Source organism: Podarcis filfolensis, assembly GCF_964270895.1.
Source record: "Podarcis filfolensis genome assembly, chromosome: 10".
Classification (NCBI taxonomy): domain Eukaryota; kingdom Metazoa; phylum Chordata; class Lepidosauria; order Squamata; family Lacertidae; genus Podarcis; species Podarcis filfolensis.
Window position 1 is genome coordinate 43,788,116 of NC_139612.1, and position 19,742 is coordinate 43,807,857.

Sequence of the window (19,742 nt, forward strand, 5' to 3'; positions counted from 1 at the left end):
TCTCGCTCTCCTCTTTCTTGGTCTGAGGAAGGGCCAGGGCTCCTGCAGAGCAAGGTGTTCTGGAGATGGTGGCCTAGGAGGTTGCTAGTGCTGCTGCAGCTTTGTTGCTGCGGCTAGAAATTCTCTTTTATATGCAGTTCTCAAAATAACTTTTAATTCTTTTTTTAAAAAGAATCGCTAGCCATGGCAGTAAAGCCACAGGGAGCACTAGCAATCTCCTGGGCCACATTCTTTACTATGGGAAAATGTATTGGTATGGAGTAGCCAAGGTAAGTACTTGCTTATTTATGTTATTTCTTATATTTATATATCACTTATTACCCAAACTGTTTACAAAAAAAGCAGAATATAAAGCAAACAGCAAAACTATAAATACTGTATATCTCATCTAAAATACAACAGGTGCCCTTGGGAATCTGTTACACTCCCAATAACAGTGTAGGAAGAATTTGCAATAATGTAATGAACTCGGAACTAGGGTTATTGTGTTGCAGGGAGCATGATAGTCACACAATTGTATGTATAATTAGAAGCTGAAGCTCCTTATGTTCTCTGTATAGTCCCACATATGGATTCCTCACCTGTGCAAAGCATAAATTTTGCGAACTTTCTAGAGCTGTTATAAGGGAGTTGGTGCATATATCCCCTGCTTTTAAAGGAGATTTTATAGATCTACACATTTTCAGATTTAGAACAAATGCTTTCCCACCCAGCTCTCTTCTGACTGAGTTTGTAGCAGCTAAGGAAAGTTTCTCCATGACAGAACTTAGTTCCCTATTTTTTTGTTTCTTTTATTGTCTCACTTTATGGTTGCTAATGCGTTTTTCTTCCTGCATTTCTTGCATGCCTGTGGTACTCCTACGGAAAATACTTACCGTGACCTTAGAAAGGCACTTTTGCCTGCATTCCCTGAAGTTCACTAAACAAGGATGCTGTATCCTAGTTAGGGTCTCCTTGTGAGAGGAAATGACCACTAGCCACTATTTTAAACCAACCATTTCCATGGTTCCGCTACTACAAGCTAGTAAATATACTGTTTATGGCTGGTGTTAAGAGCCATTGCACTAGAAGCATTGTCACCTTCAACGTGTTGTCAAGAGGATTTTTTTTTTTTTTTTGCTATCATGGTTGACGCCTTCTTTTTTATGGTTGACGCCTTCTGTGTTTAAAACATCATGCTCTGAATGTGTGTGCAGTGGGAAGATACAGCTTTTGGCTGAGCAATCTTGTAGTCCTTATTTGCTTGAGGACACATCATCCATCCCAAGGGTGTGTCAGCTAGCCAGTCATCCCTATTTGGGACTGCCCCAAGACCATATAGGAAAGCAGATTGCTTGTCTGCAACTATTGCTCTTCATATGATCATTTGTACAGTTGCAAACAAAAACTTTTGCTTGCTGCATGTGACTCACACACCTTTCAACTGGTAATTTTCGCAGTGGTTGCGAAAGAACTCGGGGAGAAGGTGCTCACCTTCCCGCCCAAAGTATGCAAATATAATTAATTTTCCTTTTAAATGGCTAGAGCTCTAGGGTGTTCATTAGGCTTGCTTTGCACAGGGAGAGGACACATACATGGGACTGTGCAGATGGCCATTCAAATATCCAATAATAGCAAGCAACTTTTCCTGAAAAATAATGTTGCAGAAATAAGTCCAAAGGTATATCGTTGCCAGAAACATAATTGCTCTTTTGTTCTAGAATGCAAGCAGAAGATGAGCGAGACAAGAATGCTTCTGAGGAGGAGGAGGATGAGAAGCCAGGAAAAAGGGTTGCAGGTCCAAGAAAGAAATTCCGCTGGGATGAGACAGTGAGGTATGGTATCATGTTGCTTGTTTGTCCACTGCAATGTCCTTTTTAGTCATTGCATCGCAATTGTCACATCACAATCTAACTTGGCCTACTGCACACCCTGACTGCCACAAAAAGGAGTGCTAGCAATTCCTGTTTCTAAGTCTTCCCCCATCCCAATAAATGCACAATTATAGTTGTCACAAATTTAAACTGATTTGTGGCTAGTATAATGCACAAGGGTATGACGTTTAGAAGGCTAATGAGATTAAAATTAATTATCTTGTATGCTTTATTTATTTATTGAAAGGAATTATATGCTGCTGTTCACTTAATGTGACAAATCAGCGTACAACATAATTTAATAATGTCCTAAAACTACATTAAAACACAAAATATAAAAGCACAGAATCAAAAGTAGGTAAAAATAAGTGGCTTGGCAATCAATAATGGGGAAAAAATGCTTAGGTGAACAAGCATATTTTTAATGGCCAGTGGAAAACACATTACTAAAAGTAGTGAATCTCAAAAGGAAACTTTCCCAAAATAAATGTCACTACAGAGAATTCCCTTTTCTTGATGGATGCCAGATGAATCTGAGCAGCTGTGGCACCACCAGAAGGGGCTCCTCCAAATGTCTTGTGATCACCTGAGTCTCCAGTGCCAGTTCAAGAAGTACCCCAAACTATGCACCTATTATTTCAGGGAGAATGCAGTTCCATCTAGAATAGGCAAGGCACCCAATTCCCAGATCTGAGAACCATTTGCCCATTGGACCTCTGTTTTGTTTGGATTCAGCTTCATTTTATTGACCCTCATCATGCTTTCCATTGTGTTTAAACACTGATTCGTACCTGCATCACTTCTCATTCAGACACATTAGGGAAATAGAGCCGAATAATAAAACCTTACTAGGTTACCCAAAATACTTCCCAGGTGCTATGGAATGTATGGTGCATATAGTACTTTACATACTATGTACCTATGTAATGGTATATACCTGTCCATTCTTCCCCTTACTAGTGCTTCCTATATTCAGCTATGCCAGCAGTTCTAATTCCAGGACCTTTGCTTTTATTTGGATCATGTTTATTTTGATTATGTGAAACTCCTTTGAATTTATTATTCTTGGCTATCCTACTGCCCGGTACAAATAGCTTAGATGTTTAGAGCATACAACTGACTCTCACAATTTAACATGTGTTGGCTCCTGTCTCAGTAATTGCAGAGGGGAAATAGGAAAGTGTGGGTGCAAAGCAATCTCCTTTGTTCCTTAGCAAAATATGGACATCTGAACCTTTTGTTTTATTTGCTGTACCCTCCCAATTGGGTCTAACTTCCCATTTGCTGGTGAAGCAACAATGCAGAAACCATTTAGTCAGGACAATAGCCTCAGACATTGGCTGTCATCATCATCATCATCATCATCATCATCATAATAATAATAATAATAATAATAATAATAATAATAAAAGGCCAGCCAGGGCTGGGCTAAGGGCGGCTAACATCAAATATGAATTACAATAAAACGTAATAGAGAAACAACAACAACAATAACAACAACAAACAGTTAATTAAAATACAGCTTAAAATGCAACAACAGCAAACAATTAAAATACAGCTTAAAATGCAGCCTCATTTTAGTAGTAGCCCTTAAATCAAGACAGTAAAGGGAGGAAATATCAGATATTCACCCGAGCCAGCTGTCTATTCTGGTCCTACATGGGCCAGCAAAAAAGCCAAGGGAAAATTTATATACCAAATCCCATATAAGGGGTCAGAGTGAGTCTAAGCCGAAGGCCAGGCGGAACAGCTCCGTCTTGCAGGCCCTGCAGAAAGATGTCAAATTCTGCAGGGCCCTAGTCTCTTTGGGGCACGTCGGGGCCAGTGCTGAAAAGGCCCTGGCCCTAGTTGAAACCAATCTAACCTCCTTGAGACTTGGGACCTCCAAAGTGTTGTTATTTATGGACCTTAAGGTCCTCCGCGGGGCATACCAGGAGAGGTGGTCCTGTAGGTACAAGGGTCCTAGGCTGCATAGGGCTTTAAAGGTCAAAACCAGCACCTTAAACCTGACCCTGTACTCCACCGGGAGCCAATGCAACTGGTAAAGCACTGGATGAATGTGATCCTGAGTCAGGGCGGCCGTCCATCAATAGATAAAGCTGGGTGTCATCAGCATATTGATGACAACCCAGCCCAAAACTCTGGACAGTCTGGGCAAGGGTACGCATAAAGTTATTGAAAAGCATCAGGGAAAGGATTGCGCCCTGCGGCATTCCACACACCAAGGAGTGCCATGATGACAACTCCTTCCCTAGCGCCACCCTCTGTCCCCGACCTGAGATAAAGGAGCGCAGCCATTGTCAGACTGTGCCCTGAATCCCCACGTTGGCAAGGCGGTCCAAGGTGGTCCAAAAGTTCATGATCGACCATGTCGAAGGCTGCTGACAAATCTAAAATAATCAGCAGTCCTGCCCCGCCTCGATCCAGCTGTCTATGGAGATCATCTGTTAGGGCGACTAGAGCCGTCTCAGTACCAATTTCTACCCCAAAACCAGTTGTCACTTCCATTCCTTCCTCCCCCTCCTCCTTCATATTCCATGCCTTTGTGTTTTATGCATTCTCTCAGTTTGCTTAACAACATTTCTTAAATCTGATTCCATGGCAAGGGTAATCCAAAAGCAGTTTTGCTTAATATATTTATATTAAATATATTAAGTGTGGACAGTGTAGCATTTGGAACAACTGACTGCAGAGTTCTTTGATAACCTGGGTTGTGTGAATTGTGAGTTATGGAAACAAGGATATAGCTGTAACAAAAAGAACGAAAACTAAACTGTTGTATAATGTAGAATAGGATGCACAGTGTAGCTTGCCTAAAAGGTATAGCAGAAAAGGCAGGGGGAGTGGAGCTACAACAAGTCTAGTAAATCCTGTTGGGGGGGAGGAAGTTTGTGAGGTTCTAGGATAGGTGTACACAGATTACTTTTGACATGTTAATGGTAAAGCAGTTGTGCTTGAGGCTGTCGGGTTTCTTTCAACAGGTCATTGCTGTGTAACCTTATCAAGATAAAACTGGGATGTTATGAGCTAGAGCCAAATAAAAGCCAATCTGCAGAAGATTACCTCAAGGCCTTTATGGAGACTGAGGTGAAGCCACTTTGGCCGAAAGGCTGGATGCAAGCTAGGTATGGTACCTGATTAGATTTGATTAGATTTTTGCTGTTTGTCAACATTTTCCCAAATGTTACCAAAAGTTTTGTTTGAATGCAGTCACAGCTTTCCTTTAGTTCATCTGACACTTGATTACACCAAGCTACAGAAATGTGACAAGATTGTAAGGCCTGAAGAAGTTGAAAACATATGTCGAGAGATTGAGTGAGTGTATATGAAGATAGTAGTGACACCTTATGTCAAATCTCCACACAGACTTCCTCAGGTATATGTTAAACAAGATGCAGGGGAATGCTGCAGCAAAGTCTCATAGTGAAACTGAACAATCTCCCACCACCACTTCTTGGGACTAGCCTGATAGGAAAGGACAGAACCATCTAAGCTCTATTTTCTTAATATCTACTAGGTTCTGCAGTGTCACTGGGTGCATATCAATGCATAGTGTTTATGAGGCCGTTTCCTTGATGTTCGTATTTCATCAGCCAATACTATAGAAAACAATTTTGAACAAGGTTCTGCTTAGTCTTCTATACCTAAAACGTTGAAGTTCTTGTCAGGTTACAGATATTCTTTCCTATAACAAGTAGCAAAACGTTGCACTGAGGGGAAGCTGATTCCGTCTCCAGTTGGCGATAATCCATACTTGCTGAGTTTGCCCACTGCTTTACTTCCTTATTTGTTTGTGCTTTGCTTGTTGGTGGTGGCCATTTTTGGGTAGAAACCATGGAGATAGGAAGGAGAGAAAGAAAGTGGACAGATCAGAGTGCAGGAGAGATTGGTCAAATCAGTTTTTCCCTTCTCTCTTTTGCTGGTTGGGTGCAACCATGGAGGGAAGGAACAAAGGGATCTGGCAAATCACAGATTAGAATAAATGGAAATTGTGGACTTGTTGTGTGAATGCTCACCTAACAAATGATTTCCAGGAAACACATGTGTGTTTGGTAAACGGGGCCTACGTGCATACCATATAAATTATAGTAGTACGAATTACAGGTTCCACTAGAGTTATAGGTACTATAATATATGATACTGTTTGTTAAAAGTGACTGGTGCTTGTTTTCGCTCACTTAAAATAGCAGTTTAGTAGTAGTTCCACTCACAGTGGTAATATTAATTTGGCTTTTTTATAAGTCTAAAGATTTGGACCTGAATTAGGAGGTTAGATGTGGCTATTTTAACGGATCTGCATGGTGATCAGCCCAGATGCTGCTCTGTCCATCTATCAGAGTATTTGAAGCAAATCATTGGAGATTTTCTGGTGGTTTCAGCAACTGTTCAACTTCTTTAAGAAACCTCTATTAGTTCACATCCAAGAACTATTCAAAGAAGAGATAATGAAATGGCTTACTGTTAGAGAACAAAAGTAAATAAGTGTCAGCTTGACAATAATCATGCTAAAAACAGTTTTTACCCCCCAAAAAATGTTGAAATAAGTTATTTAAAAGTAGAAAATGCTAAAGATGAAACCAGAAGCAGCCATTTGAAACAACAGTCTAACACAAATGCATAACGGTAACCCAAATACACAATGGTAATCATTTCTGCCAGTTATTGTAGTTGTAAAAAAAAATTGGTGGTAGTGTACAACTGAAAAGAAATTTGAAATATGATTTTGCTATTTAGGCACATACTGTACATGCACTGACTTAAGAGAAGCAACATGTTTAAAGTAGTTTGTTACCACTCTTGTTGTAGCTTCCCATGGGCATCTCTTTGGCCACTGTGAGAACAGGGTGCTGGACCACATGGGCCATGTTTTTAGCTTAGAATAATCCCTGATAACTGAATTGTTTATGCAGCTTTCTACCTTGCATTATTTTATAGTGTAGCCTATCCCAGGATGTCCAACGCAGATGTGTTCACCGAAGTAAATTAATTCAGTCTTTCAAACCTCACCTTAAACCGATTCCAACTATGCGTGCTCTGACAGTCCAATGGGAGCACTGAATTTAGGATACTAGTTGTAGCTTTCAGTAAAGTCAGCTTGAAATAAGCAGCATTGTTACTACAAATAATTAATGAAGTCCATTAATTGGCTGCTGGTCAGATATGACCTTTAATAGTTGGGTTGTCACAATGGCACAATTATTACAATGTATTAATGTGTATTTAGTGCGGTAAAAATGCCTGGCTCTTTATGAACAGCGAGACTTGTTTCCTGCTTTGAAGAGACTTGTTTCCTGCTTTGCAATCTAAGATAGACAAGACAAAGACAAGCTGCAGGACATCAGCTTAGGTAAGAAAGGATGTGAAAAGCTTGAGGAGAGATAATTAGCAGCCTGCATATGAGAGTATCCTAACATGATCTAATACAGTTTCTGTAACTGGAAAATTTCCTACTGAAAAGCTTGAGAATAAAGGTCAGTAAAGCAAATAAATGAATAAATAAATCTTGTGCTAACAAAAGATATTGTGAGGGGTTCACAAGGTGTGTCAATTGCTCTTACAATTTGTTTCCTTATTTAAAGCATGGGTGTGGAACCTTTTTGACTACACAGGCCAGATCCATATTCAGTCTTCATTTAAATAAAAATTGATAACAAATCATGTTTGATGTCTATAGTGTTAGATAAATATATGTGCAAAGCCAGCAATTCTGATCACATTCTGTTTGCCAAGCAGTGTGGTAGGAGAGCTAAAAAAAAAAAAATCCAACCAATGCATTCCTTTTATTTCAGATAGTACATGGGTAGATGAGTCTTAAAAGCACAGGACACAAATTTTCATGGCCCTCTAGCAGCTATGGTGTCTCATTTACCATAATTTATTTATTTAGTGTTAACTCTGAAAGTGATTATGACCATACCAAGCCTCCCAGAGCCCTTATCTTTTTTTTCATTTTAATGGCTACTAGATCTGCTCAATTTTGATAGTGTTTTTTTGTGTATGCTACATTAGTATGTGAATTTCCTTGGGGCGCCATTCTCATGAAGAACCCCTCTTTTTGATACATACTGATAAACCAATTTCAAGATTACCATGAATGTCTGCTAACAAACTCACATTCCAGGAAAAAGTCATGTGTCAGTGGGGACTTTGCACACTTTGACCTGCTTGGATGATCATAGAGCTAATAATCATAGAATTGGAAGGGACCCTGCAGGTCATCTAGACCAAACAAACCTGGATTTGCAGGAATCTCTTGCTCAGCATGAGGCCTGAACCCACAGCTCTGAGATTAAGAGTCTCATGCTTTACCAGTTGAGCTATCTCCTTAATCTCAGTTTATTAAGCATGTTGCCCCTTTGTGTGAGCTGTAATTAAACCAGAAGGACTCTACTGTAGTTTCATACTGGGAAGGTGTAACTAATTAGAGGCTTCGTAGTTTGACTGAAGGGGATTGTGCATATTTTGGCTTAATATATGGTCATTGTTGAGGATAGTAGTTCTCTTCAGATGCGATATGCCTGGTTAGGTGACTGAGTGATGATAAATGTGATGACCTTTTAAAGGAACTTTCTTACCTTCACTGACAGCTATTCTTTTAATACCTAACAACTCACCTGGAGAGAACAGGTTCAAATCTCACTTCCCCTTGTCTGGTTCAAAATCTGTAAATGTTACTAAGCCCTGGCCCTCAGACTGACCAAAAATTCTGAATTCCTATTCATGTTTTCTCTGTTAATGCTAAAGAATTCTTATTCTAAATGCCAGTGAAGTTAGCAAGCTCTGCTGCCCTATGTAGTTAGGTGCTTGAGTAACATTTGTCTAAATTGGACTGGGTACTGGATGATTTTGGAAGGACCCCACCCATAGATTTACACCCAGGGTATAAAATAATCTTTCCCAAGGTATTTGGTGAAGATTTCCCAACTTAGAGCTGAAATACTGTTGGGAAATTCAAGCCCTTCTCATGAGAAGCTGGCAGCAGTCCCAGGCACCCGGCTTGATTCCCTGTTGACCCCCCCTGGCTGCATTCCCCAGCAAGCGCAGGCAAGGTCTCGATCGGCGATTCTTCTCAAACGTGAGAAGAACACACCCCTCTTTCCTGCCCCCCCAGGCAGGGGAAAGAGATAGACAGAAACGTATTTACATGCTTTTATTTCTGTCTTTGCAGCGTTACAAAAAACATGACTGCTCTCTTCAAACTCCAGCAGTGTTGTGACAAACACTTCCTGTACATCCCGGACAGGAATAAACGGAAGAGCTCATATTTCACTCTGAGCTACTTCCGGTGCTTCGCACTGTGAATTGACTGTCCCTCTTTTTCCCACGGGCAGTCCAACATTCCCATCATGTTTACTTTTCAAGCTAGGACTTTGCAGCAGCATTGCTTCATTATCGTAACAAATACCTCTAGATCTGATGACTATGTACTGTGCTAAATTCCAGAAGATTTGTAGTTGTAACAAGACTGTGGAAAAGGGGATGGTCAAACTGCCTCTTCTGGTGCCCTCCAGATGTTTTGAACTACAACTCCCATCAACACCAGCCCAGATGGCCAAGATTGTAGAGGATGGGAGTTGTAACTGGAAACATCCAGAGAGCATCACATTGAAAGACTGGCCTAACATTTCAAGAAATCATGGTTCTGAATCTGCAGTGAGGCTTTCTTCTGATTAAACATGTTCCGGATTATACAGTTTGAGTGAAATTACATATCTAATACCTGGGCCAATTTGTAGTGGCTCAGTCTGTTATTGTAAATTAGTTCAATCTGAAGCAGTGACAAGATGTACTATAGATTTGAAACCCCCATGGGAATCTCATAACCCTCTGACACCCTCTTTAGTGTCCACCAAAGTCCCCTCCCCCCAGGTTTTTGGGGTTTTGTTGTTGTTGGTTTTTTGGGGTTTTTGTTTTTTTTTTTGCTTTTTTACTTTGTGCAGCTGGGCTGGCTGGGAAGTAAAGTGCAGTCCTTCAATTGCCTTGCCCTTTTCCCTTTCCTCAGAACCCCACACAGACTTTATAAGAAAGGAAGAGGGTGTCGAGCCAAAGATGGGTGTTTTTCTTTCCAGTCCATTCTAAAACTTTTTGAAAAACACCCTGCATTGTAAGCATGGGGGACAGAGGTAGTAGGAAGTAAGTTCTATCTCTTTGCGAATAGGTTTTTTTAGCTTGTTTCTTTTGTGTGTGTGTGTGGGAGGGTTACCTTTTGTTCACAGGTAGTGGTGGAGGGTTTGTGTGTGTTGTCTGATTTGTATTGTGTTTTTGGGGGGAATATGTGCCTTCCTTACTTTGGGGGGGGTTTGGGGGTCTGCATGTCTCTTTCCTTTTTGAGAGGTTAAGATGTGTCTGTTAAGGGCACACATTTTTGTCTTGAGTCTTTTTTGGGGGGGAAGATTAGCATTAGTTTTGGGATGATTGGTGTTTTGTCTTGTATTAAAAGGTTGTACAGTGGTACCTCGGGTTAAGAACAGCCCTGTTTACGAACTATTCAGTTTACGAACTCTGCAAAACCGGAAGTAGTGTCCCAGTTTGCGAACTTTATCTCGGTCTAAGAACGGAAGCTGAACAGTGGAAGGGCACCGGCAGCGGGAGGCCTCATTAGGGAAAGCACGCCTTGGTTTAAGAACAGTTTCGGTTTAAGAACAGACTTCTGGAACGGATTAAGTTCGTAAACTGAGGTACCACTGTACTCTGTTTCTAGAGCAAGTTATTGGCAATCCCCAACAGCAGTCATTCTGTGGTGGTACCCACAGCAGTTTCTCAGATTCCCAAATATGCCCCCAGGACAAAAAAGGTTGGGAACGCCTGCAGTAGATTTAGAGAGTTATTTTTGTCCTTGCATCTCTTCACTTATATCTCACCTGAGGGAGCTGTGTAGACATTTGAATGTCAGGAAGTGATTAACAAACCATGTTTGATTGAAACATTTTAATAATATTTCATCAGTCTTACTGAAGACAACAACATTTGGTAAGCAGTATTCTTCTAGTGTAGCTATTATCTTTATTGAAAACTAATGTGCATATTTTAACCCGATTACATCATCTTGCATCAAATAACTGTACAAATAAACTGGTAAGTTCATAGCATGGCATATGGTGAATCATTTAATTCTGGAGAAATTGTTGATATTTGATAATATGGAATTCTTTGCTTTCCCTCTCTCTTTCTAGGATGCTCTTTAAAGAGAGTCGAAGTGTTCATAATCATCTTACATCTGCTCCGTGAGTGTAACATAAGCACATATTTATATATACTCTTCTATTTTCATTTATTTAGCTTTTCATACTATTGTTTGCAGACCCATAAAGTGCTTGTCTGAGGCCCGGGGATGGGAGGCTTGTTAGAATAAAGTTTGAACCAGTGTGTTTTGTGTAGTTCAAATTACTGGTGAAATACATTGTATGATAGTGTGCTTCAGTATGCCAAGGGGAAATCCCTCTGGAACTAGTCAACTGTTGCCTGTATAATTCTAGATTTTAATCTACAAGTCATACATTTACCAGATTGACATCACAGAATAGAATTAACTGGATATTATTGCGATGAAATGTTGAAAGTGGAAGGAGGCGTTTGTGAGAAAGATGATGTTTGAAATTATTGATCTAGATCAGGCACCCCAACTTGCGGCCCTCCAGATGTTTTGGCCTACAACTCCCATGATCCCTAGCTAACAGGACCAATCCTGTGTGGGACTGCTTTGTAAATGGCTTTCTTGCTTGTGAAGTTCAGTGGAGGCATTGATCCTGTAGGTTGTCAGGCAGGAAGGAGAGCTGCAGCATCAGGCCTACCTTCCCTTAGGAAGACGCAGCCACTTATCAGAGAGGTCTCTGCCTCCTTGTATGGTTTTTCTGCCCTGCTTGTTCCTCCCTACTGCCTGATACCCTGCCCCCTGACAGTCATGGATCTCTGGGCCAATCCAATATAACTCACAGCAACCTGTGGCTATATGTACCTGACTAGTCTGAGGCCCTCTCAATATGACTGATTTGGCTCAGGCCTCAGATCCAGGAGAGAGTGCTAGTAATCACAAATATGCACATTTACAAATTTTCACCATTTTCATTATGAAAACTCAGTACTCCAGTAGGGGGTCAGCTTGTATTCAAAATACAGTTGTTAAATGAACTGTCTCAAGAGGAGGACCAAAATTTAGACTTGGCGTAGTTATGCTTCATGTGGATATGAGACTATTTTCTGTTTCTTTCGCTAATGGTGTCCACACAACCTGAACCTCAAAGTTCAGTAAGTTGGTGAGTTTAAAGATCAACAAATGGATTTTGTGGAACCACCTTCTCAGAAGCAAATTCTAGTCAAAATTCCTGGGTGCATGCATATTTGCAAAATCTCCCCTAGGGTTCAGTTAAGTTGTGTTTCCACTTTTTTCTCTTTGAACGTGTCTTGCCCATACCTAGCCAGCCTTGTGTTTATGGCCAGCAGATTTAAGGCCTTTCATAGGGCTCTGACGCTTCTAATTAAAAATCATAGATTGCCCTCTAACTATAAATTTGTGCTCACTAGGGCAAAGAAGAAGGTGATTCTGGCACCTAAACCCAAAGCAAAGGTAAGTAATAAGTCAAAATGAAGAAATAAATAGTAATAAAAATTCAGCAAGATGTAAAGTTTCACAGATCTGAAACTTTAGCAATTAATCCACCAATCTGGCTTTTTATTTATCACCTTTGTATTGCATGCTTTCATCAAGGATCTCAAGGCAATATACATGGAGTGCTACCTTTACACCAGTCTTCTGAAATACATAAAAAATAATAATTAAAAATTGTCCAGTAGCACCTTAGAGACCAACTAAGTTTGTTCTGGGTATATAAGCTTTTGTGTTCATGCACACATGGTATCTGAAGAAGTGTGCATGCACATGAAAGCTTATACCCAGAACAAACTTAGTTGGTCTCTAAGGTGCTACTGGACAATTTTTTAATTTATTTCAACTGCATCAGATCAGCACGGCTACCAACTGAATCTTCTGAGATGCGTTAGACTGAAAAATAGCCCAGGGCTACCCAGATCCCGTTTTTGTCAGCAAATGAAAAAATTGCTGAGCAGTGTGGTCTTCATGAAAAGCTTGCTGCAGAGTTGATAGCTCCATGCGTAATAATTTTAAGGTATATAATTCCTTTCAGAGCTTGTAGAATTTGTGTGATATCTGGAAGGTTCAATGTACTTGCACTTCAAAATGTGCATCTGAGGCTCCTCTTGATATGTTTACTGATGCAAAACTGGATAATATAACATAGTGTTTTCATTGCAGCCCAGAAGCTGAGACAAAATTAGGGGAGGAAATATATTTAAGCAATATTACTTTTTGGTGACACATTATGGTTCATGCATCTTAATGGTAATTGATTCAGTTAAGAATATTGGCTTTCTTCTGCAATAAAAAAGAGATTGCATCATGTTGTATTATGAGCATTCTAGAAATTAGTGTCATGAAGTCTTTTATTAACTATTAATTGGTATGACCTTTAAAATGGATTTGTTGTCTAGCGCTCAAAGTCATGTGATGGGAGACAGATCTATACAGTATTTGTAAGGTGGGCCTACCCCAGTGATACCAAAGATAAGTGTTTAGCACACACGGGATACTAAGCTATGTCATCATAACTGTTTTCCCCCTGCAACTCCTTCCACAGACACTATCCTCAAAGTCAGACTTCCTTTTGATGTCCATTCCTGGTTGGTGGAAAAGAGATATCAGAAAATTGATTGTGGAAATAAGAATAGTGGGAACCTTTAGTCGTCCCTCAAGCCTTATATATATTTAAATCACAGCCCCATGTTCACTTAAGATATGGAGCAGACCCATATTGAGTCTCATGCTCTACCAACTGAGCTATCCCCATATGTCTACTATTATCACATTTTTTCTTGAGTCTCAATTTTATACCCTGTCATACTTTGTAATGGAAACTCAAGGTAGAGAACAATATAAAAACAGTTAAATTACAATGGAAAATGGACCACAATATATACTAGTAACATTTAAAATAAAGCCATTTAACCCAACCTGATCAAGTCAAAAACGGAATTAATTATATTTTTAAAATAACACAATTTATGGTTCATGCATGCTTTCTCGTGGACTGAGTTCCAAAAGTGAGAAACATCACAGCATGTCCTAAACAAATTTATTTCTTGGACAGAAGGTATTTAGAACAGAGCACCTGCAGCAGGGCTTTGTGGGCTCATATGGGAGTAATCTCTCTTTTTAACAGATTCAGTAGTAGATTTAGGTTTTCTTTTAAATAACTACACCCTGCAGGGCTTAAAAAATTAAAACTGATAAGCAAGTAAACTTGTTTTTGCAATCAGGTATCAAATAAACTACAGTAATGGAACCATGCATGATTACAAACAGGCAAGACACAAGCATTCTTTGAAATTTCTTCCTTCTTACTTGCAGAATGATACTTTAATTTTCATTATTTCTTCACACTAGGATTCTAGTCCAAAGAAGGAACAAAGAGTCTGTACCCCTTTTACTTCAGCTTGTGTTCCTGCTTCAAGTACCAGCACACCTGTCACTGCCCTGGCCAGTTCTAGCTGTAATCCTACTCCGGAGACCATCTGCCTAGATGATTCACTGGATGAAGATCTCTCCTTCAATCCACCATCATTGGAATCCATTTCTGATGTTCTGGCTGTTATTAACAATGGAGCCAAGAGTTCTCCTGTTGTGCCCTCTGTAGAGACACCAACTTCAAGACCTCGGCCTGGGCTGAGAGAAGAGAAGTTAGCAAGTATAATGAGCAAGTTACCTCTGTCATCTTCAAAAAAGGTAGAGACTGTTCAAACACCACATTCTTCAAGTCTTATAGCTGGGCACACAGGACCAGGACCAAAGAAATCCCAGGATTTACTTCAGACTGGTATCTCTTCAGGCCTTATTGCTGGGTCTTCAATTCAGAATCCCAAGGTTTCATTGGAGCCCTTGCCAGCCAAGCTTCTGCAACAAGGATTACAGAGGTCAAGCCAGATTCAAGCTGCTTCTTCTTCACAGGCCCACATTTCTTCCTCCTGTAAGATCCAAGCCACAGCTTCCTCTGCTTCTCAGAGACCAAAGGATACGTCTGTCCTTGTATCCTCTTCAGAAGCCCACGGTTGTGGCTCTTCAGCATTACAAATAACAAAGGTTCACCAGCAGTCAGCTGCCCAACAAAAATATGTGTCTCCTCTACAAGCAACTATTAGTAAATCTCACACCAATCCTGTGGTGAAACTAAGTAGCAACCCTAAACTCTCTTGTTCGTCCCCAATTACCAAGACATCAGATAAACCAGTAGGATACCGCCTGACTAGCACCGTGTCTGGGAGTAGTTCCCAGATGGCTCACCCACTTGTGTCTCGGACAGCATCCAGCACCTCTACCTCTAGTAACTATTTAGCCAAGACCATGGTATCACAAGTTTCTGCCCAGGGTTTCAAGCCTCCTTTCTCCATGGTTCCTTCCCCCAAACCTGCTGCCTCTCCTAAGCCCACAGCACCCAAGCCTTCCGTAACACCCAAACCTATTGTGTCACCTAAACTATCCTCAGCAAGGTCCACTTCAACACCCAAGCCTGTATCATCTTCCAGTTCTTCCAGTTCAAGTGCACTAGTATCCCAGAGTAGTCACTCTAGCAGCAACAATTCCCTTCACAAACAGCCCAGTGGAGCAAATGTCAGCAGGCAGTCTCCTACAATTAATTTACTGTCCTCTAACCGCACCTCAGGCCTTCAACCAGCAAAGAACCCTCAGGCTCCTTCAAAATTGTCCAACTCTTCTGCCTCTGGAACTGTTGGCAAAAGCAACTTAAGTGGAGTTGGAATGAATGTACCTGTCAACAGAGGCAGCAATCTTAATTCAAGTGGAGCTAATAGGACTAGTATCTCTGGGGCAGCAGGAAGTGGAACACAGGGTGCTACTAAACAATTGTCAACTCCACACAGACCATCTTCTGCCTCAGGGTCTACAGTTATACCAGCCAGTGTGCAGGTATGTGTTGAATGTGAAAGCTCATTATAGGCATAACATGTGTATTCTATTTTGGGCTATTTATCCTTCCTCATGAATGTAATTACACTAATAGTGCAATTCTCTACATGTCTATTAAGAAGTAAGCCTGATTGAGTTCAGTGGAACTAACTCTTTAACTTAGCATGTGTAGGATCACATCCTAAATGTATATAGACAGCTTCACGCTGATGAGAGGGTATGAAGCTCTAAAGTTCAAGAGAGACAATTTGCACCCTAAGGGTGGAACTGCACATTGTGTGACACGGAAAACAGCAGCCTATGTTGGCTTTTACTCAGTAAAGTGCTCACCCCATTTTGCGGTGTGATTATTTTGTGCATTTCTCTGCCCTGCCAGTGGCAGCAAGTGATGTGAGATATGGGTATATATGTGATTTGTATCCCACATACCCCTTATGTGATTCACAGTATAGAATAAGTGAGAATTTATTATATTTGAAGTAGGTGGGGAAAACCCTAGTCACTCTTGGCATAAACGACACATTTGTTTAGCACAATACACAGTGGGAGCAAACTTCAGCATATTTACAGTAGCATGTTGAGATTTGTTTCAAGGCTTAACGGAAAAGGCTAATTCACATTACATGGAAAAAGCAGTTTCATGTGAGAAACTCTTTTTCATTTTTCACTCCCCTCTCTGTTTTCTTATTTTAATCAACCTCTTCTATCTTTTTGTTATAAAAGTGTGTTATTTTAAATTTGTATATTACTTTAGACTTGAACATAACTCAGATATGCAAGCCAAAGCAATTCTGGTGCTACAGTGTTTTTCTGTGATGTTTGCTGCAAGTTCTATCTTCTAATATTCATTCTAGTCTATAATTTCCTATATGAAATAGGCCTCACCATCTCATGAGTTAAACACACACAAGTTAGTCCGTATTGTCAGTCTGAACAATTTTAATCAATGGCGCTTGTCTGATGTTTTATTACTCTTCTGTTGAATCCTGCCATAATTTAAGCAGCAATCGTTTCTATCTCCTTAAATGTAGCATTACTTAAAGTAAAGCATTGCTTATAAAAGCAACTGTTCCCCAAATTAATATTTATTTGCTCCGTTCTTCTATATAACTGCTTCAGACTCCATGTCTGCTACCACTTTCTTAATGAGGGGCCTTGGGCAGAAAAAGCAGCTAATACTATGCTTGTCAGCCTCCCTTTCAACCAATGGTAGGACCTACACCCAGTGTAGCTATACTGTAAGCCTTCTTACCTGTGGTCTTTCATCTAAAAGCCTAACTTGGCTTTCACTGTAATATTTTCTGCTTCTACATTTCCTTCTTTGTGTATCAAATCTTCCAAGAGCTTTCTGAACTTCATACATTCATACCATTTTTTTATGTAGTCCTTTTCACCATTTACTGTGTTAGTTTCTAGAGCAGCTGGCTTGCACATAATGCTAAGCCAAAAAAGTCATAAATGTGTGAGGGTTCCTGAGGAGGAGATTGCAGCTGCTGGCTATTACCAGCAGCATACTGCAGCACTACCTTCCACTGACCCATAGTTTATTATGCGAAGCTGGTAGCTCAACAGTTGCAGAGCCTGGCATAGCCTGGCAGATTGGGCCAACTCATCCAAACCCCATCCAGCATTCTCTTGCCATAGTTTTAGCACACACTCATAGATTGCTGCATTTGATTCTTGTCTGCTCTTCCTATATTTCTATGTTCAGGGTGAAGTGAGCATGTTAGAATGGTGATACATATAATAAATTATGATAACTGCAGAAATCCTTCCCTTCTTGTACTATGGTTTCTTGGTTATAGCTGCTTTGTTCCCTAAACTGGTACTGCAATCCTGAGTACACTTACTGGGATAAGCCCCCTTGAACTCCTTGGGACTTACTTCCAAGTAAGCATACATTAAATTGTGCTATGAAATAATTTATGCCTTCAGTAATACTCTTACAAAATCTTGAATTTTAAATGTAAGTGCAATGGATGCAATGCTGTGGGAAAGAGAAGCTGAGGGAATGGTTGAAGCATTATAAAACTTTCCCATTTAAAACTATTAATTGTGGAAACAGTAACTTACACTAATGGCAAGACAAAAAGGGAACACAGCACTCACTGCTACCTAAATATTTTATAAAGTTGTACCAGAAGCCACATAGGCAATGTGTAGAAAAGCATGACCCTTGTTTTACGTAGTAAAACTTCAGATATTTATATAATTAACCTTATTTTCTTGGGTGTGTCCCAGAAAAGCTGTAAAACAGATTTAAAAGTAACACTTGTCTCTATACAGTCAACAACAGGTGCATCATTACTGGCAAATGCTTCACCTTTGACGCTCATGACATCACCCCTGTCTGTAACCAATCAGAATGTGACATCTGCTCCATTGGCTCCTTTTGGGATGCTGGGTAGCCTTGTTCCTGTGACTGTGCCCTTTCAGTTCCCATTGGAACTACTTGGCTTTGGAACAGACACAGCTGGAGTAACAACCAACTCGGGATCTACCTCAGCGGCTTTCCACCACAGCCTAGCGCAGAGTAAGTAAGGCTAGATATTTTTCCCATCCAATTTTTTTAAGCCTCCTTTCACATAAACACTGTAATTGCAAGGAAAATGCAGGGATCTCTAGAAATACTTCACAGTTTGTAGGTGATGGTTTTATATTTTGGTTGCTGTTAATAGCTATTTTTAAACTCTCAATATTATGTATGTAAACGTGTATGTTTTTCCACATTATGTGCACACTGATTTTTGACTTCCTTTCTGGATGAAGTGCCCTGTGATAATTGGAATTTGAGAAATTTTTGTTTATAAAGTTGGACAAAACCCTAACATTGTTCATCCCAGAAAACTGATTAAAATGAGCACCATAGCTTACAATCGAAAATAAGCTTTGCCTTTTATATCGTAAGTGCATCTTTTGTAAACAGTTTTTTCCCTTCTTATTTACCAAATGTAGATTTCAGTATTTGTTTGATATTAGACTTGGAACGTTTAATATTAGTTTCTTGGGAAGTCTTAAGTTGACACATTTATTTAGCTATGTTTCTTGTTCCACTACCACAGGATAGCATATATTAAAAACAAAAGTGGTATCAAACAGGATATTTCCTTAAGTTGCATTCTTGGCATTTTAAACAATGTATCTGTTACATTTACTGAAAGAATGTGTATATTGAACTGGTAACCATTACAGCGGTACTTCGGGTTACGTACGCTTCAGGTTACATATGCTTCAGGTTACACACTCCGCTAACCCAGAAATAGTGCTTCAGGTTAAATACTTTGCTTCAGGATAAAAACAGAAATCGGGCTCCGGTGGCGCGGCAGCAGCAGGAAGCCCCATTAGCTAAAGTGGTGCTTCAGGTTAAGAACAGTTTCGGGTTAAGAACGGACCTCCTGAACGAATTAAATACTTAACCTGAGGTACCACTGTACTGAAGATGTTTTGGACAAAAATAAGTAAAGCTGCTTTGTGCATTTATGCAAAGTAGATTGTTTGCATCAATTAGCTCTTAATTTTTGTGGTTGTATTTGTTTTTTATTATCCATGCTACTTCAGATTTACTGAAGAGTTTACCGCCTGGAGCTCAACATGCAACAGCGCTGTCTCACACACCTCTGCCTGCTCACTTGCAGCAAGCTTATACAGGTAAGGAAAAAAATCTTGTCTTTTTAAAAGAAAAAGAAAGTGAAATAACACTTTTTAAAAGTGAAAGAACAATTTTCTCATCATGGCTTAAGTCTTTCGTAATTCTACAATAGTGAAAACTCCTGTAGAATCTGTTTTTCCAACATTTCCATGATGGCAGCTGCCAGAAGCACTCCAGAAAACCCTAGGACCTAACAATGGCTTCTGAGCATACTTGAGGGCCTATTTATCTCTACATCTCAATGAGA

At 40.0% G+C, this 19,742-nt stretch overlaps 1 protein-coding gene and 1 long non-coding RNA gene across 3 annotated transcripts in view; one reads left to right on the plus strand and one right to left on the minus strand.

Moving 5' to 3' along the window:
* The window catches only part of UBN2 (ubinuclein 2), a 49,911-nt gene that overhangs the window by 21,053 nt on the left and 9,116 nt on the right, over positions 1-19,742 (plus strand). The window contains exons 10-16 of one of the 2 annotated variants that reach the window (XM_083573750.1): positions 1,701-1,814; positions 4,835-4,978; positions 11,027-11,077; positions 12,375-12,417; positions 14,311-15,846; positions 18,133-18,379; positions 19,405-19,494. In XM_083573750.1, the coding sequence (XP_083429876.1) occupies positions 1,701-1,814; positions 4,835-4,978; positions 11,027-11,077; positions 12,375-12,417; positions 14,311-15,846; positions 18,133-18,379; positions 19,405-19,494 (2,225 nt within the window). The remainder of the gene's footprint in view (positions 1-1,700; positions 1,815-4,834; positions 4,979-11,026; positions 11,078-12,374; positions 12,418-14,310; positions 15,847-18,132; positions 18,380-19,404; positions 19,495-19,742) is intronic. The other variant, XR_014539032.1, reaches the window with a different exon arrangement.
* Positions 16,296-19,529, minus strand: LOC310743549. The gene is made up of 2 exons (XR_014539089.1): positions 19,281-19,529; positions 16,296-19,043 (listed from the first exon to the last, which is right to left on the minus strand). It is a non-coding gene; the product is annotated as an uncharacterized lncRNA (long non-coding RNA).